Genomic DNA, 23,123 nt, shown 5'->3' on the forward strand with positions numbered 1-23,123 from the left:
GAAAAAACCGCCTATTTTTCTCTGCGTATCTATCGCTGATGCACAAGAGATACATCAAACTCAAAACTCGATTTAGTTTCATTGTTTTATAGAAAAAAATGCTCACGAAAGAATATTTTACTATAGCGAAGTCCGTTGTTTGCATAGGCGCTAGAAACACCGCCGATCTGCATATAGTGCGAACGTTTGTTCCGTGAAAGAATGTCACCACTATGTTCTCCTAGTTAGTAAAAAAAAAAAAAGAAAGAAAAGTCTACAAGAAAATAGAAAAACCGACCAGGCGCAACGAGCGAGCGAGCGAGCGAGCGGACCAAAGAAGCGACTAAGAGCAATGCTGGGAAAGCGGGAAAGCCGGCGGTCGCGTTGGCAAATACTTTGGCGTCGGGCCAAGTCGGGCGCCTTGTCAATTGCAAGCTCTTGCGCAACTTTCTTGTTTGGTGCGTACATACGTGCGTCCGTGCACGGCGGGCTATCAATGCACGGTTGGGACGCTCTGCAAACGTCTGTGTTCCAGCAAAGCTTTATTTACGCGTTGGCTTTGCCTAAAATATTGCACAACAGCGGTCGCGACGGGCGGGAAGAGGGAGCGGGTTCGCGGTGACCTTACTTCGGCGGAGACAGACTTTGACCTAACACTCCGCGGTTACATTAACAAACTCTTATTTTGTTATCTCCATCGTTTTCTTTTCGCACGGATACACGACCACTTTGGGGTCGCTCACGGAGGAAATGCGTAAACAAAAAGAAGTGTCTTTCCTCCTTCGTTTTACTTTGTCACGGACGTCCTCCAACTGTAAGGTCCGCGGCCGCGTCATTCGGGTAGGATGAGTGTTCGCGGATCGCAGAGTCCGCGCTGGGGTATTTGAAGGGGTGGGCGATGACTCGGTGTTTTTTCGGAAATCGATATTGGCCCAAAAAATGGGGTGGGCGATGGTTCGGGGATGGGCGATGACTCGGGATATTACGGTAATGGGTAATTAATTGCATTTAAGTGATTATATTTTTAATTATCAACATTAAGGGTACAGTTTTAATTAGAAACATGATGCGAATTATGCCCTTAGACCAACCACCTTCATGAATTTTCTTTTTTTAAACTGAGTATTTTGTTATTGTCAATATTCTACATTCATTTTAGAACACACAGTAATACATTTTTACAAAAATATATTTTTTAATATACTTTGTTTCTCTTACTAACAAAAAAAAGTTTTAAGCCTTCATATGGTATTATGTTTTTGAAAATAAAAGGTGAATATCAGCTTTTTAGGACATTTTTAACACATCTGAACTCTTAAGGGGACACACCCCCTAGGGGGGTCAACTTTTGAACCCTTGTCTTAAACTTAATGAAATTTACAGGGTAGGCTGGTGCTCATGCTGGAGGGTGTGTAACGAAATTTCAAGTCTGTCGGTTAAATGAAAAGGAAATAAAAGTAGCTTCTAGCAGCAACACGCCTACATTGTTTAGTTAATCTATCGCCAGAAAACTATTGCGATATTCAAGGTTTTTATTTGCTAGATATGTACCAAAATGCCTACAGGGTGCGGCTATGGAACGTTTTTTCTGAAAAGTAATTTATTTCTATAAATTTTCTCTTCTGCAAAATTGGTCAACTTTTTGGTCTTCTGTGCCTTCGACAAAATGTCAACATTTTTTACAAAAGACATCTGTAAAGTGACAAAAAAGTTCCATAGCCGCACTCCTTATTAAATTTCAGTCAGGAAAAGAGAAGAATGAGCTTTCCCTGTTTTGCCATTATCAAACGATAGATTGACTAAAATGGAATTTATACCAAAAAGTGGAACGGAGAAAAATGAGTTCAAAGTGCTCCAAACCCTACCTTTTCTATAGCTTTGGTGGACAGAAAATAATTTATAAAAAATTAACTACGCAGTGAAAATTAAATAAACTTTTTGGGAATACTCTCTAGATGTTGGTGGATGTGAATATGTCATTTTTCAAAATCAACTTTTTTTGCAGAAATATTTTTTTCTGGGCAGTGTCTCCCCTTAACCACTCAGAAATATGTGACAAATTGTATATGATAATAAAGAAAAATATATTTACCTACTAAAACTGTGTTTATTTCACAATCTCGTTTCAAGACTTTTTGGAAAAAAAAAAGTTTTTTACCCTTGTTTTTTTTTAAATTTTTATTTAGTGTTGTGAAAAAATAAAAATAAAATAGTTATAGCAAAACTATCTTGGAAGAGGTACTTTTACCATACCAATTGTTTTCCACCGAGTTTAACTCTGAAAAGAAGTTATAATACAAAATAAGTATTACCCCTTGGAGCCGTACATCCACATTCCACAGGTGCAAGCTCTGATCCTTAGACCATGTGACCAACTGATAGTCTCGAGAATCTGGAAAATAGAAAGTATAAAAGGATTTTTAGAGCGAAGCTGTTTATGGCTAGGGTTCCGTGGATTTTTGATGTACGTCAACAGAAATCGCAGCACCCTCTTTTTGTCATCGTTCCAAGAGCTTGCGTGCCCATTTCCTTCCGCTCTCCCGGGGTGGCTGTCCCGTTGCGCGGTCTATGGCTACAGTTCTGTGGATTTTTCAGGTTGTCAAAGCAGGAACCAACACTGCCTGTGTAATGGAGAGTAGGGAGGCGCTACAAGTGGGGACTTCTCAGAGAGGGCTTCCCGTGAGTGAGCGTGAGTGGACGGTGTTCCAATCCAGATGCATCCACACTAGAAACTTCATTTGATGTTAGTCGTTATATGGTATTGCTTCTAAAACAATGCTGGAATCGATTGGAAGCCATATTTTTCATGTACGTCAACAAAAACTCGCACCGCCCCCTCTTTGTCGTCGTTCCAAGCGCTTGCATGCCTAGTTCGTTCCAATCTCCCGGGGGTGGCGGTCGCATCGCACGTGTCTAGCAACGCGCCTACGAAGAGCAACGGCGGGAATGGCAACGAGAATGTCAGCGTGCACTTCCTAGTTTCGATAACGCCTGGCCATCTCATGCACCTCGCGCGTGCATGCGCAGCCAAAGCATGCCAGAAGGCATCAATCGCGTGTTGGAGGCTTCGCTTTCGAAACAGATACTTTGCTGTTCTTACGTGTTCGCAATAAAATGCGCATCTAAAGTTTTTTTGTTTTTTTTTCGCTGATGTGCAATGTGGGGAAGGGGGGTCGACTTACAATCGTGTAAATACGGTAGTATAACATCACTTTACACACAAGAAGGAATTTGTATTTAGAAGTGAAGCAGGGATGCTAACCAATAGGATATCTTCACATTCAATGAGGATATACCTATACAGTGAACTTACATCAACAATATTAATCATCAACAATTCTTGAATCATAAATTCCCAAACATTTTAGTACGCAGATAAATTTTCAGTTGGCTATATTAAAACTCTGAGCTTTAGAAAGCTCTTATCCCACAGAGTTAAGTCAACGTCTCCTAAGGACAATGTATATAGCGTGACACTGTTAGCATAAACAAGCAGTCGCTGGTTTTTCCTCTGTTTTTCTATTACAAAAAGGCTGTCATCAAAATTACTAGTGTGGTATGAAGTGCCCAAGTGGGGCACTAGCCTAAGAGGTACAATCTGATATCGGCCAACACCCTTTCAAAGTAAAATGTAAAAATGAGCCAGTGTCGTTCGTAACAGTGTTGCACAGTGCACAATCAATGTAATCGCATAAATCAGTGTCCGATGGAGAGAGGGAACACTTTTCATACAGGTGACTTTTGGTGGTGCCCTTGTCATATTTAATATACTGAATGATTTACAAGTAAGTCCCATTTCATAATATGACTTATAATATGACTTATGTATAACAGTGTGCCTCATGAGATTAGCCATGGATGGCCTCATGAGTCAATTTATGCTTGTACAGGCTGTGGTAGTTTTCTCTGATTTAGGAAACAAATCCTCACATTCCTAGTGTCACCTGTATGTGGCACTGACAACCCTATCGTTTTTGTGAGACCAATCCTGATTCATGCGACAAAAAACTTTCAATTCAAGCATGTAACGAAAAAAAAAATTATGAAAATTTACTTTGGCCAATGCACTACCCAAGAAAAAACTCATGCCAAGTTATGCAGTCTATAATTATGATGCATATCTGTGAAACATACTTTATGTGTTTAAAATAACCTGAGACATGCTGTAGAAAGCTGTTGATGGTAACTGAAAAGCTGCCCAATTTTAAACTACTAAACAAAAGTTAAGCCATTCTTAGAGCCACCAGGGACTGCAACAAACTGCATTTCGTTTTTGTGAATCACCTATTAGGCTGCTTGTTTCAAAGGACTAGGCCAAAGACTGTCCCTTACCTAGTCGCGGCTTCCTCCAGCCGAACTCGAGTATCGCATCCGAGTGTCCGTGGAAAGCCTGGACTGGCTCGTTCAGGTGGAAACAATTCCAGATGACCAAGTTGTTATCACCTTTCCGCTGTCTTGGCACCAAAACAGTCACCAAGCCATTTCCAAAAGGCTGCCATGAATAAAGGGGATGGATTTTAAGTCCTACCCATTCTACTCTGCTAAGAGCTTATGAATGCTCTTTTTAATGAAACTGTAAGCATGAACCACTATATAGTATATATATCAGGGGTCTCAAACTCAGCCAGATAGCCCACCCCTGAAAGGACGAGGGCCAGCGGAGGCAAGGGGGGCAAATTTTGCTATTTTGGGACAGAAAAATAAACAAACAAACAGCATTGGTGTTGGATCAACAGACATAGAAAAAAAATGAAAGATGTTTACAATTCACTTTAATGCTGAATTAGAGCGCAGCTCTTGAGGAGGAGGAGGGGAGGGTATGGAAGGGAGAATATGCCTCTCCTCCCCCTCCATACCCTTCCCTCCTCTCTTGCTCCCCTCCCATTTAACGAGAAATTTTTGCTAAATTGCCTGCTAAATTTAGTGGGAAATTTAAAGAAAATTTCCCCCGCTAAATTTAGCAAGGAAACTTAACCTGCAAAATTTAGCGGGGAAATTTAGTGGCCAAAAATGTTCCCGCTAAATTTAGCGGGGAAATTTCCAACCTAATTACAGTGGGTAAATTTATCTACTGAATTTAGCGGGAAAATTTTTGCCTGCTAAATTGAGCGGGAAGTTCTCCCGCTAAATTTAGTGGAAAAAAGTTCCCGCTAAAGTTAGCGGAAAAATTCCCCCGCTAAATTTAGTGAAAAAATTTCCCCGCTAAATTTAGCAGAAAACTTTTCCCGCTAAGTTTAGCGTAAAATTTCTCTGCTAAATTTAGCGGGAACATTTTTTCCTGTGGGAACATTTTTGCCCGCTAAACTTAGCGGGTTAAGTTTCCCCGGTAAATTTAATGGGAACATTTTTGCCAACTAAATTTCCCCGCTAAATTTAGCAGGAAAATTTCCCCGCTAACTTTAGCGGGGAAACGCCCCATAATGCGAGGCGCGATTACGCCGATGGCGACGGCGATGCCGCTCAACCCGGAAACGGGCGCCTAAGAGCTGTGCTCTAAAAGATCTCTATATGCGGCAGTTATTGCTTTTTTTTTTTACAATTTTTAATGCAGCATTATAAGAAAATACTTTAATTTTAAAGGTATTGCCTGACAGTTAGAAGCCCAGGATCATAGCTTTAACTTTGGCCATTGCTCCTGCTGTCTAAAAGTTCATGCAGCTGCGGTGCCTCCTTGAGCAAAGAGCTCGCACTTGTATACCCTAGTAGTGGCATTGCCATTCCGGTTGGTTTACTTGAGAAAGGGCTGAGAAGCAAATATTTAGATTAAGTAATACTTGGTAAAAAAAAAAAAAAGACAGAATAATGCAAAATGCATGAACAGAGCAGAGCTCCTCTTCGAGCGGAAATGAATTGACAATATAAAATTATTAGTTATGGCGCATGTCGTGCATTGAGGCATGAGAACACGGCTTGCAGTCGCAGGATGCTTGTGGGCGTGGGCTAGCGCACACCAGCTCGGAGCACATGGAGCGAAAGCTCACGCTGCAGAACCCAGGAATCCTGAGTTCAATCCCCACCCCTGCCCGTTTCGATCTGGATGAGCATCGTACCGGCGTGCGGTCGTGCATCACTATTGCGTGGTGCACGTTAAAGACCCCAGGCTAGCGGTTGTACCGCACTGGCTAAATTGCTCATCTACAGCTGGGAGATTTATTGCCAGTTGAGGCAGACCAAGTTCAAGGCTGTATAAACATACACACAACCGAATTTTTTTTTTTGCTTGTGGGCCATATCCCAGAAAGTCGCGGGCAGCATTTGAGACCCCCTGGTATATATCATATTATATAAATCAAACACCAACCTTTGTTGTCCCCAAAATACTCCTTATATTTGCACACACAGTCTTTAACTTTCTGCTTCAACACCCAACGATACTCAGAAACATCTTTCCCTTCTGTTAGAGGACGCTCATTTTACAATTTTTGATCATTCTTCATCACTGCCAACATCATTTGATACAACACAAGTAGTACAAAAATACTTCAATACCACTTCAATGATCTTGATTCTTGAGTATTGTACATAAAACTGTTGGGCAGCGTAACTCGAGTGAAAAAGGCTAGTGTGCTTATGTCATCTTTCTTTTTGAGCAACACAAAATTGTTATAAAATTTAGCAAACTTGAAATTCTTAAACGTGGGATCTCCTAGCCATTTTTTAACAAAAAGCATTGCACGTAACAAGAAGCATAAAAACGCCCTAAAAAATATATATATATATATATATATATTAGAAATGCATCAGATGAAAGGGGTTTCTCGTTCAGCAAAATTAGCATCTTTCTTTTATAATTCTGCAGCATTAGAAATATACTTTCTTCCTAACCACTTTGTTAACCCAAAACTATTTGAATAGAAATATAGTCAAACGCTTTTATAACGAAGTCCGCAGGTCCGGAAAAATTTTTTGTAGTACAGGTAACTTCGTTGTAGTAGTCGAGTGCGAAAAATTGGTCATGCGAAACCAAATTTGTGCTACCGCATGCTGACATACCTGATTGACATTCAAGGTGTTTTAGGAAAAACTATAGTGCCAAATATAGCATAAGCGACATCAGAATCAAGGTGTTGTACGTAGACAATTGACTTAACAAAAGGGGGAACGGTGCCCGAGTCTGATAGCATGTCACAGATGAGAGCACGTGGGGAAAAAGCTCGGGCAGCAGAATCCAGGCATCTTGGGCCTGATAACCACTTCTTTTTTTTCTTTTTTCTAAGCTAAAATTGTACCGGCACGTGTTTGTGTACTCACTACTGCATGACACAATTTAAAGACATCAGCCTAGCGGTCGTACTGTCACTACCGCCACCGGCAAAGTTTGTCCTATACAGTCAAGACACCAGGCGCTCCTTGCTGCAGATTAATTTCCTGCTGTCCGAACTTCCACACAACAAACTTAACTGGCCTATCAAAATATGGATCGCAACAATCACTAAACCACCGACATCGACCCCCGAACGTTCAGCAAATAAGAGGTGTGACAGCGGCAGCGCACGGTGGAGCGAGGATGGGGAGGGGCACATAACTGAGCCGACTGAGCTCTTTTCCACATCTGTCCGGCACAAAGAGGGTGGAGCGTTTTTCTGTGTGGTTCTACTAACTTCGCTTAGATTTTGGTGTCACAAGTAGAGTCACAGATCACGTTTCCTCGACTGCACATCATCGTTCCATGGCAGAACAATTTAGGACTCGGATCGAGCAAAATTGGGAACCTTGGATCCTGACGAAGAGTGATGTGCCGGTTGAACAAATGCAAAGACAGCGTAAAAAAGTTACGACTGCACATAAAAATAATTTTTTTTAAATATATACTTTTGTTTGCGTGGGTGCTTTCAAATGCACAAACATACATACAAAATACATGCAGAGGCAGCACATGGCGCTGCCCCTGCCACATTGCGCGTTCTCGGTTTTGGGTCTAAAGAACTTGTTAGTGTGCAACTTTGTGTCTAGATGGAGCAATGCGACTATGTTTCTACGTACAGGCTTTCTACGCAGCAACATAGTCACGTGGCGCCATCTAGACACAAGGTTGCAAACTAACAAGTTGTTTAGATCCAAAACAGAGAACGCATGGCATGGCAAAGGCAGTCTGGCGGTGGTTTGGACTGCCACTGCTGCTGCAGTGTTTCTGTTCTCTACATGCGTCAAATTTTTGTGAAATCAATTACCGTGTTTGCACGATTCTAACACACATTTTTTTTCCCAAAAAATCGGTGCCCAAAGCATATGCACGCGCATATGCTTTGGGCACCGATGCAACCAAAAGCAAAACCCGAAACTTCAGAATACTCAGTATAAAGTGGTCAGCCCCATTGCCATCGTGACCGTTTCTTTACGGTCACCATTTTGGCATCTGTATCATGCGCTTTGTCTCGCGTCTACGGACTCATGCCTGCCCCCCCATTTTAGGATTGAAAAACAAAAGAAATTGCACTAGGAAGTTTTATTTAAACAAAAGGCCATCACGCTGGACGGAAAAGATAACGAAGTAGCACTGCGTGGCCTCGCAATCCCAGTGACCCGACGAGCTCGAGAAGTGTTGTTTGGAAGATGACCCTCCAAGAGGCGATGGACGTGCACTCATACAAATGCAGGAGCAAGGATTACCTCTGTGGACAGTGTAAAACCATCGTCAGACTCTGACAACGACGACTAGTGCACGGTATTTATTTTTGTGTTGGCGTGTGTTTCATAAAATCTGTTCTGTGAGGCATGTGTTCAATCTTCATTATTTTACCTGAGCGGTAGAATCGGCATCAATTTACTTTTTGAATATCTGGAAGCTAAATCTGCCTGTGCGCTAGAATTGGGGGTGCATTAGAATCGTGCAAACACGGTACTTTTCACCTAAAAAATTCATACAAGTGGTTATTTTTTCTTTGTGGGGCCGCACAATTGCTTCGTTAAATAGAAATATTTGTTAAACAGGAATTCATTGTAGTAGTCAGAGAAACACACTGAAGATTGACCAGGACTTTATTTTACTTCGTAAATGCGAGTTTTTATAGTAGAGGTGTTTGTTATAAAGGTGTTTGACTGTAGTAGAAATATGCAGATGAATGAACCGTACAATCAAATGGAAATAAACGTTAGGAAGGCGCCGAAAGACAAAATTTGGTGGTGTTGGGATTCAAACGTAGTGTTTGAATTACAGGTGAGGTATGCAAACCACTACACCACATCGTCTTGCCTTTCGGCATTTTTAATCTGTCTTATGAATGCACCGAAATGTAACATATCCAACCAGAGGTGTTCTGAAGACACATGCCCATCACGGGAAATGCGATATGACATTTTCTGGCACATGATATGTGCTCATTGTGCTTCAGGGGTCCTCTTATTCTTTGTAGTGCCACATGAGCATGCATGCTTTCATGCTCATGGGCTATAGAAATGCGGCATCATCATCCACCAGAATCAAGAGGCACATGCAATGCATCACGAGTCACATTCATTTCCTTTTTGTGGCCTTTGAGGAGGAAATAGTCTAAATATGAAGATGAATTAACCTTATGATCAAGATATCAAACATAAACACAATACAAGTCAACAAATGTCGCACTAGGTACAAAGTCACCAAACAATCAGGCCCCTTGAGCATCTCTGGCTTTCTTTTTTGCATTAAAAAAGTGTACTTAAGTCAACAATGGGTTAAAAGAATATTTCCAAAGGCAGGTAGAGTCCCTCTGATTTTTCTTGTAATTAAAACAAACTAACAGATCATTTTATCCACTGGCCATGACGGATACCAAATGTAAAAACAAATCAGTCAACATTAGGCTAAGTACTTATAGCATCCCAGGCGAAAATCAGTCCACTTCCAGCTGGATTATGGAACTGGGAATGAGGCGGTCCAGCTGGATTCCAGCTGGACCCAACTGGACCCAGCTGGAATCCAGCTAGAATCCAGCCGGACCACCTCATTTCCAGTTCCATAATCCAGCTGGAAGTGGACTGATTTTCGCCTGGGATGCAACAGCAGCATACTAGCATTTGAAGTAATATTCAGATTATCAATTTCATTCACATAATTCTAATGTCTGCTGGTGAGAAAAAGCCTGGCTTACCAAGTACCGTGCTTTAAATACAGGTGCTCCAGCTTGGAGTGTGTATTCAACTTTCTTAGGGTTGGTCACATCCCAGAACTATGGCCAAGAAAGAATATGCAGAAAAGTGTAAGAACACAAGGTGTAAGCACATGAGACACTTCAAACCCATAATTATTGTCCTGGGAGATACTAGTAAAAACAACTAAAAAATAAAATAAAAGCACCAATACACCTTGCTGGAATATGAACTCAAATTAGTAGTATATACAAATGATCCAAATTAAATACAATTCACACAGTCATGAGCCTAGCTACACACTTAAGTGAAAAGGCAGGCAAGACAGTAAAGAAATCTCCTCTGAGACTTTGCAGTCAGTCTATCTTTTAGCTTTTACTCAATCTTAGATCTCCATCACAACACCACAACACTACAGTGCAATTCACTTATAATAATAATGAGAAAACCCATTCATTCAATCATTATAACCGATTATTGTTGTATATGGATTAAAAACTGAGCATTTCTAGTGTCCACAAACTCTAGAAACTGATTGTTATAAGCAGTATCAGTCAAATCTCGTTAATTCACTCACTTAATTCAAACTTGGGATAATTCAAACAAACATGCAGGTCCTCTCCTATGCGTCTCTATGGGAGAACACTCCCGGTAATTCAAACTTTGCTTTATTCAAACAAATTTTCGGTCCCCCTCAACTTTCAATTAACGAGATTCGACTGCGCATCGTTATATGTGGCATCATTATTAATGGATAGCACTGTATAAGCTAGTTTGTTATGTCTTGCTCAAATAATTTTGGTTTGGGAACAAACACGCTCAAAATCATTTTTAGTTATGAGTGAGGAATGGAAGTGCTAGGAAAATTAGGTCATGACTATGTGCACATTTTATGCCGAAAGCCTTACTTGTCCCTATACGCGAAAAGCCGTTGGCGTTGTCTCCAAAAGATGGTCATGGAATTATGTCATCAAGCACGCGCCTCAGAAATAAAACAGAAAAAGCACAGTCATGCAGGTGCTTTGTCACGGTAGCCAGCGGGACGCTCAAGGTCAAAGCGAGCACGTCTCAGAAATAAAACACAAAGAAAAGCACAGCAAAGCAAGATGTTTTGCCATGGAAGCCATCGTGAGGCCGGCGGGGTTCGCCATGCCTGTGCAGTGGGGGAGCGTGATGTCACCGCCGGAGCACCATGTGCGAAAGGAGAACGTGGCGCGCTGCTTGTAAGAATGCGCTGCATATAGGAATGCTTTTGCATTCCTACACATAAGCTGTCTTAAGTGTCTTCAGCGAGTTTTTTTTTGTTTTGAAGCCTAAAATTTGTTTTTGGCACATATATAATAGGTAGACACTAAAGGCTCGTTCACACACTTGCAACCGGGTACGACTGAGAGAAACAAAACCGATTTTTAAGCCTCTTGCGACGTCTTAGGACCGGATGCGCTATTACGGAGAAGGTCCCAAGATGTCGTAAGAGGCTGAAAAACAGGTCTTGTCTCTCTCCGTCCTACTCTGTTGCAAGAGTGTGAACTGCACTTGAATCCAAACATTTGAAATTAAAAACACAGATACACCAGTTAGCGAGCTGCATTTGACACATTTGTAAGACATATATTGTAGAAGCAACAGTAAGTCACCTTGACAGTTCCATCTTGACTAGATGTTGCTAGTTGGTTTTCACTGGCTGGGTTCCAACCTAGGCCATAAATTTTCGAAGAATGGGCAGCAATATACTGTACTGGACTTGCACTTTTCTAGAGAAAAAAAACAAAACAAAAAACATTTATTTATTCATTTTGGATACCGTCAGCCTTGCTAGACCATCACAGGAAGAAATGCAAATACAAAGCAGGGACACGAGAAAAACAAGAAACAAGGTAAAATTATTATTAATGGTTGTACTTGCTTAAAACTATAGACCTTTTCCGCTTACTCTCGCCCCCGACCGCCAAGTAGGCATATCCGGTATGGGCGACGAAAAAATATTAAAACGTTTCAACCTGCAAATAGTAAAAAAATAGAGGGGGAGAGAAAACGAGAATGGGTGACGTTTACGCTTTTCTCCTAAATGCATTCTATTGGCGTGGCGATGGCAAAACAATGTTTTAGCCCATACTGGAAGTGACGACAATTCAAGATGGCGGCGCCCTTGAAGAAGGGGTCTATACCCACTCCCAGTTTACATAAGGTGGCATAAATACTCAGCTTCACTCAACGATTGGCCGGAAAAATTGGTGCCTCCACATAGTGATCTCAAATTTTAATTAAAAGTATTTCAGAGGTGCATTTACCTCGTAAAATTTCAAGGCATAACTCGCTTCCCGCACAAAGCAAGACCAAAAAACTTGCCACGGTCGACGGCAGACAACGACACAGACGGCAGTGGCGTAGCAAAAAGGAGGAGGGGGGGGGCCCTGGGCACCCGGTGTCCCAGTCATGTAGGGGGGTGCCACCTCTGGAAGCAGCCCAGCCCCCCCCCCCCCCCCCCCCCCCCCCCCCCCCGCACTTTACTGGCTGGTTCTGATGTCGGGGTGTGAAGGGGGGGGGATGGGAACGTAAGAGAGGCATAAGGGCCCCAGGAGCCGGACAGCCTAGCTATGCCACTGCAGCCAAGTGAGTGAGGGTAGTGCTAGTGGCAGTCGTCCCCCGACATGCAAAGCTAGCAGACGATGTACTCAGTGAAAAGCAGATGACATAGTCTGCTCGCTGCATCTATCGGGAGATGGCACCACAAGCATAATCCTCACAAACTCGATCGTCAGCGTTGTCATCTGCTCTTGACTGTGGAAAGTTTGCTGGTCTAATTTTCCAGAGGAAGGGTGCTGTGCCTTGAAATTTCACATGGTAAAATACACATTTCATACAAATTTGAGATCGCTACGTGCAGGCGCTGATTTTCCCAACCGATTTTAAAGTAATCTCGAGTGCTACGCCACCAACCTATATACCGGGTGTTTCTGCGAATACCTTAAAAAATCCCTACACTTAGGGTAGTCGAGAGAAAAATAAACACTTTTCAGGAACAAACTGCCAGCCATGGCGGACGTCAGGAATTAAAAAAAAAAAAAAAAAACCAATTAGCCAAACAATAATTACCAAATATTTAATAATTAACTTGTCAATTAGTGAAAAGAAACATGTTTCTAGTAATTAAGAACTTGCTGCGCATCATCGAAAACCCCTAAATCAGTCGACTTTAGGAAGACTTAAAGCACGTGGGAAGTGCAGGGGTGCGAAAGTTACCACTACTTCAGCAGGCAGAAGGCTGGAGGTGCTAAAATGCAAATAATGAGAAAATCATGTGTTCCCAAAAATAGCTTTTTCTTCTTTTCTTTTCAACCAATCTATTGTAGGGATTTTTGAAAGTGTTCATAAATATTTTTTTCGTTATATGCTGCGTGTTTCACCCAGTATATAACAAAAAACTCCACATCATGAAACATAAATCAAATGTAGTGCAATATTATTTCAAAGGGAAAAAACAATTATCCCATTGACAAGTCTATGAATTAGGATGCTCAGCAGATCCATTCCAGTTGAATGAAATACCTGGTCATATGGTGCAGTCCTTGGTGATGAATGGGGCCATACAGATATAAAAAAAAATCCTTAAAGGGACACTGACACCCCCCAAAATTTTTTTTAATTTTTTGCCAGGCGCTTCATTATGGTGTCGGAGGACTACCCAATTAATATTTGGCAACAGAGTAGCGTATTTTTTTAATAAAGCCAAAAGACGCAACTGCTCGAAACCGAAACCGAAACCCGACGGAGGTCGGAGAAGTGGAGAGAAGAGAGTAAGTGGCGGAAGTCACGTGGCTACACCCGACCGTGCGTTTTTTTTTTTCTCCTCTCCGTAGCAGACGACACGACATGCGGCGTGCGATGCGGCGTGCGGGAACTGCCCGCCGTGCGATTCTTTTGCAGTTATGTTTGTTCCGCTCGTTGTTCTGTACTCCAAGATGAGTTGTTTTGTACATTGAGGAGTTGGAGATGAGTAGTGAGTGCCCGCGGTGAATTTCCATGATCGGCTCCGAAAAGAATACACCCAAGATGTTGCGTGAAGAGCTGGCTCACATTTCCTGCATCCGAAAAAAAGTGGCATTGTGCGACAGAGTTTCCGAAAGATCAACGGGATCGGGACCAATGGCTGGCTGCAATTCCTGTAGAACATATACGGGCACTTCGAAAAACGAACGCTACCTGATTTATATGCTCTTTGCATTTTGTGGAAAGTGATTACATTGAGTTCGCAGGTGTCAAAACAGAAATCCCATACCATTTAATTCAGCGAAGTATCGTCCACAACATTTGTTTGTTAGTTTTTTGTTTGTTTCTTCAGTGATGATTGTAAAAAAAGAAAAAGATATGTAAACATCAAAAAATGTTTGAAAAAAAAAAAAAGTTTCATGGGGGATTGAACCCGATCCCTTCACGTGTGAACCGGACAACTTTCCCACTGAGCTACTGGGGCATCTCTGTTCTGGTGGATCTCTTTCCTTAGTAATCCAGCCGGTAAACTGTGTGTTGGAAAGTTTGCTGTCGATTTTTCTCTAGCAAAAGCACTCCCGGGTCGAAGTCGGGAAGCACCACTCTTTGGGGACATTCGCACCTAGTAAAGAAATCGTACGCGTGCATATTCAACTCGAAGTAGACACGTCGTGCTTGACGTTTGCGCGAGCGATGTCTTCAGCCACGAGAAGGGAGCGACGGCTCGGCGACGTCTTCGTGCAAATCGGCTTGGTGGCCGGGCGTGTCGTGCGGGATGAATACCAATTCTTTTGATCAGTCCCAAATTTCACTTTTAACGGTAGACAGAATTCGCCGGTACCGCGAACGACAGTTCTGAAATAGAGGTCCCACGCCCGTCGTCCGCTGCCATCGCCGTCCCCGCGAGTCCCACGATACGCGAAACGACGAACGCACAGAATGCTTCCGGTTGTCTGTGGAACTTTTTTTTTTTCAATCAACGTATTTACAGCTTTTTAGAAGCCACAAAAAATGGGTTTCATATTTTTTTCTATTTTTAATATTGAGTGTGTGCCTTCAGTGACCCACGACTTTGATTAAATTTGGTGGTCGCATCGATACCTTAGAAAACGGCCCGTGACCGCGAAAAAGAGAGTGAGCGAGACTCGAACCGGCCAGTTCTTGATCGGCGGTTTTCGGGCGGAAAGAAACCGAATTTCGAGCCGCAAATTCTGTTCTGGGTAGTTGAGCTCTCATATGTCACGTACAACTAAAAACCTCGGCGAGCATAAATACCCTGTCAGTGTCCCTTTAAGGTAAGTACCATAAACCACTTCTCAAAATATCCCAAATGTCTCCTTGTTTGAAAGGACTTAGGAGTAAACTTACGTTAAATTAAAGGGTGTCACAAAGATGCAGTACGTATATCAAACACTGACTTTGATCAACATGGCTGCAAAAATAGCCTACTGTAAAATATGACTACTGTACACTCAAAGATATGCCCGCCCTTTGTATTCTTGAAATCTTAGTATATTAAAGTCTGCAACAACAGAATACCCCAAGTCAGTGTCACTGCTGGTTTTAATGGGTTATCTTCTCATATTATGAGGGTGCTTAGCAAAGTTTGATCCATCTGCAAATTAGGAGCACACATAAAATAGTGACCCATGCAATGATTTCCACAATAAGGGATGCTGAACCGAAATCTGGATTCCCCAAAACACGCGGCAAAAGCATGCAACGGGATGCTACAAACACCAAAACATCACTCATACAGCGGTATCTCGAACAGATGACAGTATTTTAAAAAAAAAGAGGCGCATTTGGCAGAAATGTTGACGTCATATTTTTCCGAGAATGAGAGGGAACGGCCTCGCGTCTTCTCCGCCTCGTGGCCTTGAGGGGGCGAAGCGAAGAAAGGAGGAAACTGGGCATCTTGACGTCACGCGCCTCGTCGGCCTGCTTCAATCTCGACTTCTTTTTCCAAAAATACGGCCGTCCATTAGAGATATCGCCTTACTAGTAGTGTTGTACGGATTGTAGCGTTCCGCCTACATCTCCAGCATTGTTTTTTTTTAAATCTAAATTTCGGTTCACCATACCTTTAACCTTTTTACTGGTTGCAACAGCACCTCACCAGGTCATCTCCTGAACAGAAGCTCACTTTGAGAAAGAAAGATGCTTGAAGCAAGGTATAAATATTCGGAGGCTTACTCTTGTGTCCCATATCCTGACATCACCGTCATGTGACGTGGCAAGGACATGCTGGGTTATTTTGTTCCATTTGACTTGACTGGCTCCAGCTTAAAAGGCAAGAAACCTCATTGAATTACAAGATAAATCCCACTCAGTAAGCCCGAGTATTGCAAATTACTATCACATTATCCCCAGAGTTTGATATCCTATAGATAACATAATTTTAAAGAACATTTAGCTGCTCCTAACTGGGGAGTCTTACTTCAAGACATATCGTTAGAATCTGTAAACACAAGTTATTAACAAAACCATAAAAAAAGAATGACACAATGCATCTTCCTCAGCTATAATTCCTACAATATAAAAATGATCCCTCACTTTTGGATCTTATTTTCATAACTTAGGGGGTAAAAATCGCGTATAAGTATTGCCAATGAAATTCGGGAAGCAATTTTATTATCATTGCCAATTTCAGTACGTAGGCTTCTTTTGGATCCAATTATTTGATTAAGCCGAAAAGAAGCATGCAAAGGCAAATTACTACACAATACCAAAATTTGTATTTCCCACCCAAGCTGGTTAAGGCTGAATTTCTCGGCCGAAGCTGTAACAGGGTGCGGTATTGGCATGTAAAAAAATGCTAGCATACAACCCCGAATGAAAGCCCTCCCCCGAGGGAGCGCATCTACTACTAGTTTTTTTGACTAAATATCCACATAGTTAAAAATGTAGAAACATTGCCCACCCTCTCAAATCATTGTGATGTCCAATAAAACTATTTTTCTAGCAAAAAAAAAATAATAATAAAAAAAAATTGTGCTGGGTTTACAATCTGGGCAGATCCAGATGGATATCTCTCTCTCTCTAATCTGCCATATGTACGAGACTAAGTGCATCTTATTCTTCCGCAGTCTCTCAACAAAGCCATAAGTGCAATAAAAATATTAAAAAAATAAAGAACCGACCAAGGGAGTTCTCAAGATTTCTTATTTTTATATGTTAGTCCATTGTGTTTAAATGAGGGGATAGCAAATTAGAAAACTGCAAGAAACTTTGAAAGACCCTCCCTATAGTGTGTTGATAAACATAGTTTAGCAACGGACAGTGTCCTTCAGTTGGTTCACATGGTGCCAGCGGCTGGCACCATCTTACTGTCACCTCAGTTGCCAACCTTTTTCTTCACCACTGCACACAGCAAGTTGATAACCGCTAATAATAGTAAAGAAGAAAAAAGAATGCAGATGGCGCGTGCATCCGCCGAGCGCACCAGCATGCTTCCAAGAAAAAGCCTCTTAGAACGCGAGTTTGCCATGACCGTGATCAGTTCCCGTTACGCACGGAGAGGGTTCCTAAGTGTTTATTGCACCGTGGAATGCGATATTCACAGTGTCTGAGATCTGCGACATAAGTTCCCGTGTCATGTGGGTTCGTAGTGAGTGCCCTCATGTTTATCGCTCATTTCTTATCAAATTTTGCCGTCGTCGCATCCCCAAAGATTTCCAACCCAAAAATTTTCCCTCATTTAGCTCTTCATCATGGATGAACATTCATTCGGGGTTTTACAGTAAAAAGAAGAAGGGTGTGGAGAGGTAGTCATTTCTCAGTTCCACAAATTTTTGCCCAAACATGTTTTCTAAAAAATATCAAGTGGAGCCTTAGTTTTCTAGAAAACATGTCTCAAGCAAAAATATTGGGTGAATCTCAATTCAACCAAGAAATACAGAGCCCTAGCTAGAAGCAATGAAAGTGTGTCATAAATTTTGTAAGAAACAATGTGAAAAATAAAACAGGAGTAGGATGATTATACCCTTATCATTACAATTAGTTCATCTTGCCAACAAGCTCACCTCTCTTTTGAATGAAACTTAATCCTAAAACGTGAATTGCAAGCCATAAATTGAACAGATGCCCTACTCACTAACTGCTGACAAGGACAAGTATGGTTTTCGTGGTTCCCTGAAAAGAAAATAAAAAAGTATACAGTTAAGAAACTACCCATGTGCAATATAAAACCTGAATTACAAAAAGGCAATAAATAGTTTAAGGCATTAGTAGAAACAGGACATTTACAAAGAAGATAAAAAAAAGCTTTACCTGCTGTCCCAAATATGAACATAGGTGTCAAATGACGATGTCGCTAGAAGATTTTCATCGAAAGGCGACCAGTTAATGTCACTGAAAGGAGAAGGATATAAATGGGGTAATATTGATCTTGATTAGGAATGCCAGAGATTCTGACAATCATGCAGCACATGGAACAGCATGAGGCACAAGACAGAATCAATGGAAACCATGTGCTGGACATCAGACAAACATGAAATCCGATTCAGACTTGCCTGATTGCCCTCGTATGTGCTCTTGGTGTGGTGTGTTTGGACCGCAGTTCACCATTGCACCAGGTCAGGAGTTCAACACTTTGGTTGCACTGCAATGTGGCATGGTTGAACTTAGCATAGCTCCACTCATGAACAAGCCAATTTCCTTTAGCATTACACATGGATAACAAATGAAAGAATGCGTTAATGGTATACTTCTATCTTATATCTGCATAAACAAGCAGGCAGCTTTAGCTGGAGGAAATTCACCTCAGAACACTACAAAATATGCAAAATCACAAGGTTGATGTTTATTAGAATTACCTGGTTTCATTACCTCCATCTTAATCTCTTTACTGTTGGAGCACACCTTTCGCACATATTCAATTGGCAGATAGGAAGTACGAGAAATTGCAGGGCTGTTGTCTAGGCTCACAAAGTCCTACCTTTATAAAGTTTTGCATGCACACTTGTTTAGTTGCCAAGTAATGCTAATATCTCTTTTAAAATTTTGGTTGGAGTCACTGCAACCCACACAGAAAAAGTAAAGACTGGTTTAACTACACGAGTCACACATCCGTCTGTGGCCTACAAAATGCTCACATGCACCTCAGTGCTACAGAGTGTCAAATGACCCCAATGTGTACAAATACCTATAAGCTTCTAAAAACTAGATCCCTGTCACATCCCTATTGCATTGACTATCTGTTTACTGTTTGTTGCAGAGGATGCAAGTAAAACTGCCTCCAAATGTAAGTGTGTACAAAGGCAGCTTCCCAAAAGAGGCCTATTACCACTGTACGTAATGAATCCTTACCGCCAACAGGAATGTGTCTGTCAGATGTGGATTCCACTCTGCAGAGCTGATTTCAAACTTGCTTTGCCGGACACTCCTCTTTAGTGTGGTGTCAGGAGAATCCAGATTGACGAGAGCGATGCATCGGCGCCTGGGTGATATATAGGAATTGTGACTGTTGGTAACTCACATCCACAGAATTTTAACGAGTGCAGTGTGTTGTCACAAAATCAAATGGAATGTTGAGTGAGACCTGGCATAAGGAAGCATTATGATATGTTCAAAAGATAAAAGTAAAATGTATGAAGGTTCAGGTTTAGACGGCAGGAAGTTATACTTCGTTTCAGCTTCGGTCCGAGCGCGGCCGATGTTATGAGCCGAAGGGCCAATCAAACAGCGAAAGAGGCACAACGTCATGGCGTGCTTTCTGCAGTTGATAGGACCAGCCGGTATTCGCTGTGCGTGCTCCTCCGCCGGCTAGTCCTATCAAGCGCAGAGAGCACGCCATGACGCGCCGCTTTTTGGGCTGTTTGATTGGCCCTTCGGCTCATAACATCGGCCGCGCTCGGACTGAAGCTGAAACGAAGTATAGCTTGCCTTGATGTGGCACCTGCATCCCTACTGTAGATGAACAGCTTACTCGAGTGAATGCGAGTTCGTAGCAGCAGCGAAAATGGCCCAATCTTGCGCACACTCCCCAGAATGTTGCATGAAACATTTTCTCGGTCAAGACACAGTAAATTGAACAATGCTAAAGCTTACTAAGCTAATGCACCATTACTACTATGTATGTTTGTTGTTTTGGTGTGTCATTTGTGATTTTTACTTAGTATGTTTTAGGCATTCGCCAATGCATGTGCGAGTGTATCTATGTAACTATGTATTCTGTAATCCTCTTTTTTTTTTTTTTCTTCAAAAGTTCTGATGACCTAACTCAATCATTTTTTTTTTTTTTTTTACTGCACTATTTACTATCTTGTACAGTGATGTGATTGGCTTGAGACATTTTGTAGCACCCTCTGGAGCAGCCAAAAGTCAATTCTGTAGAAGCACAAATAACTTTTGGAGCATGAGTATATACTTCTATCTGATTCATTTTACTGCAAAGATTATGTTAAGATTTACGTGGCAGCCTGCCTAGCTAAAATACAATGCTTTCTCTGGTTAGGTTAGCATTCATTTCACAGGAGACTTTGATCCTAACACTAAACTACTAGCTATTGCTTGTGCGTATAAACACAAGACAAGGCAGCAAGAATGTTACGACGAGGGTTATCCTTTTCGTTTAACAAGCTCCACTGCAGCAGCAGCTTTTGAAACAGATGCTAATGGTTGAAGAACAGAGCATGAACACCTGTGAGTGGTAAGTTTATGTATAAAATCCAAGAGAAATAAAATTGTGTTACACTCAAATAATGCAACAATAAATTAGTTCAAGTAAAAAATGTAACCTTTTGCCCATGCTCTGGAGGTTGCAATAACACTGTGATTTTTAGTCTGGTCAAGAAAGATTTTTATCTAGTTTTATGAACATCAATGACACTTCTCATGTATTTTGTGACAATGCAAAATGACGAAGTGGGTGCTAAATATACCACTAAAAAAATACAGCTGAACTCATTAAGATTATTCACTACATTCCATAAGTCTACTGCTAAAGCTAATTTATTTTTTAGGTTTAATTGACTATTTTATGACTTCAAAACGGTGAAGGCCTAAATAAAAGTGGCAGTTTAGCAGGGTTATTTAAAATCCTGTTGCTATAACCAAGCTTTCTTGTATCTCGAATTTGAAAAACAAAGTCATGACCAATGATGCACGGAACTCGTCAGTATATTACAGTCAGGGATGGGCAAAATACATGCAAATATGTATCGAAATACAAATACAAAATACTTTGTCAAAAATGTATTTAATTACAAATCTAACTACATTTAAAAAAAGCATTTAAGTACAAGATACAAATACAACAAAATGTATTTGGTCTCCTCCAAATACTTTTCCAAATACATTCCTCAAAATTTGCGTCAGCGACTTCAGAGCACCTGCAACGGGTTTCTGGGTATCTCATTTTAATTTTGCAATCGCACACACAAGAGTTAGTGTGCGAGGCTCTAGTAACGCAAGAGAAATATAATCATAAAAAGTGTAATCAGCTTGGACGTAATAGGTAAAAAAAATGCAGAGCTTCAAGCAGCTTTTTTTGTCGATTACATTTTGGTATACACCAATAAAAAACTGAGACGACCAAGACGCGCAGCACTAGCTAGAGAAATTTTTATTGTTGCAACCCGCACCAGTTACGAAAATCTGGACGACCCGCACATTTAGAATGTTCCAGGAAAAAATATGGATGGAAATCAGGCTGGAAAGCATCACAAGTTGTCACAGGCACTTATTTAGCCAGTCTGCCTGTGAACGTCGATTTCGTCACTATTCTTGCCCTGGACTAGCACCGTAATCACAAAATCGTTAAAAGCTTGTGCTTGATTGAGAGACACTGCATTCAGTGCAGAACATAGTTTTCTTCCTGCTCTGGACAGTGGCTTTAAAATAAAGCCGGAGGAGAAAAAGAAAAATGCCCCATGGCCGAATAAAGGATGGAGACTATCTTACAACCACAGGCATAAAAACAAGATGTATTTTCGCCCTCAAAATTGTATTTAATTACAATTGTATTTGAAATACCCCCGTTTTATTATTTAAATACACACATCAAATACATTACCCAATTTGTAATTAAATACAAATGCAAAATACACAAAGTATTTGAAATACATATTTCAAATACTTGTATTTGAAATACTGCCTATCCCTGATCACAGTCAATATAGACTGGTCAGGGTTTTATTTTGACAATTTACCTGCAAAGCAAGTTGTCACATCAGTATTCCCAAATGAATTTTTTTTTTTTTTTAAGTACCCATCGAGTACATATCACCATCCGCTCTCGAAGAGTGTGCTTCCCCTTCGCACACAGCTGCGCCACAGCGAAGGGAGCTGTGGAAAAGTGCAATACCTAGGCTGTCACTTCTCCACAGCGCACTTGTACGCGGTGAAAAGCGCACTCAATGAGGCTAACTAACCCCCGTCTGAACAGACCACGAAATGAGAAGTATGGTAGAATTTCCAAGTACTCTCAGTATTCAATATGAAAATAAAATAGAATATTGTGTTATTGTCAGCAATAATCAAAAGTTTCAAAATGTGCACAAGACTACCGTAAGGATTTGGCAGTATGGCGGGGCTCAAGCTATTAGCAGTGCAAGTAATGAGAAAGCAAAATTAAGGGGAGATGCAGGTCGGGGAAGGGCAATATTTTTCAAAATTGTGATTTTGGGTTTTATGATGTTTTATTATCCTTGAACCTTTATATTTTACGTATAAAAATAATGACTGGTTATCATTGCGAAATTAGTGAAACACTCGTTTGAAGAACTCCCAGCAACCTAGAACGGCATAAATTTCAGCCACTTCTGCGTGCACAGTTCTTCAAATTGTGGCGCCACCCGCCATCACATTTACGTTGACAAGTAGGCCCAGCCGTCTCCTTTCCATCGCAGTCTTCTGTAGCTTAATTCCTCACGAAAAAGTATACACAAGAAATTATTTTTCCCTCCGCAAAAGGGTGTCACTACACGTCTATGGAAACATTTGAATGTGCTTATCTCTTCATGTAATTTTGGGGCATCTTCACAGCTTCAGTTCAAGAATTTTCGTTCTTAATATTTTCCAATCACAATCAAATTTGACATACATACGCTTTAGAATATTTATAGAATGCAACTATTAAAGTT

The 23,123-nt window shown here is 41.2% G+C and overlaps 1 protein-coding gene across 2 annotated transcripts in view; it reads right to left on the bottom strand.

The window, feature by feature from the left end:
• Positions 1–23,123, bottom strand: part of LOC8026958 (GATOR complex protein WDR59) — an 83,600-nt gene that overhangs the window by 50,562 nt on the left and 9,915 nt on the right. For both annotated transcript variants that reach the window (XM_029984105.4, XM_042287314.1), the window contains exons 3-11: positions 19,348–19,477; positions 18,552–18,640; positions 18,310–18,390; positions 18,134–18,171; positions 16,234–16,322; positions 11,685–11,801; positions 10,050–10,127; positions 4,312–4,471; positions 2,292–2,371 (exon numbers count right to left, since the gene is read on the bottom strand). In XM_029984105.4, coding sequence (XP_029839965.3) covers positions 2,292–2,371; positions 4,312–4,471; positions 10,050–10,127; positions 11,685–11,801; positions 16,234–16,322; positions 18,134–18,171; positions 18,310–18,390; positions 18,552–18,640; positions 19,348–19,477 — 862 coding nt within the window. The remainder of the gene's footprint in view (positions 1–2,291; positions 2,372–4,311; positions 4,472–10,049; positions 10,128–11,684; positions 11,802–16,233; positions 16,323–18,133; positions 18,172–18,309; positions 18,391–18,551; positions 18,641–19,347; positions 19,478–23,123) is intronic.

The sequence above is a fragment of the Ixodes scapularis genome, unplaced genomic scaffold (genome assembly GCF_016920785.2).
Source record: "Ixodes scapularis isolate PalLabHiFi unplaced genomic scaffold, ASM1692078v2 PGA_scaffold9__187_contigs__length_104089568, whole genome shotgun sequence".
Lineage (NCBI taxonomy): Eukaryota > Metazoa > Arthropoda > Arachnida > Ixodida > Ixodidae > Ixodes > Ixodes scapularis.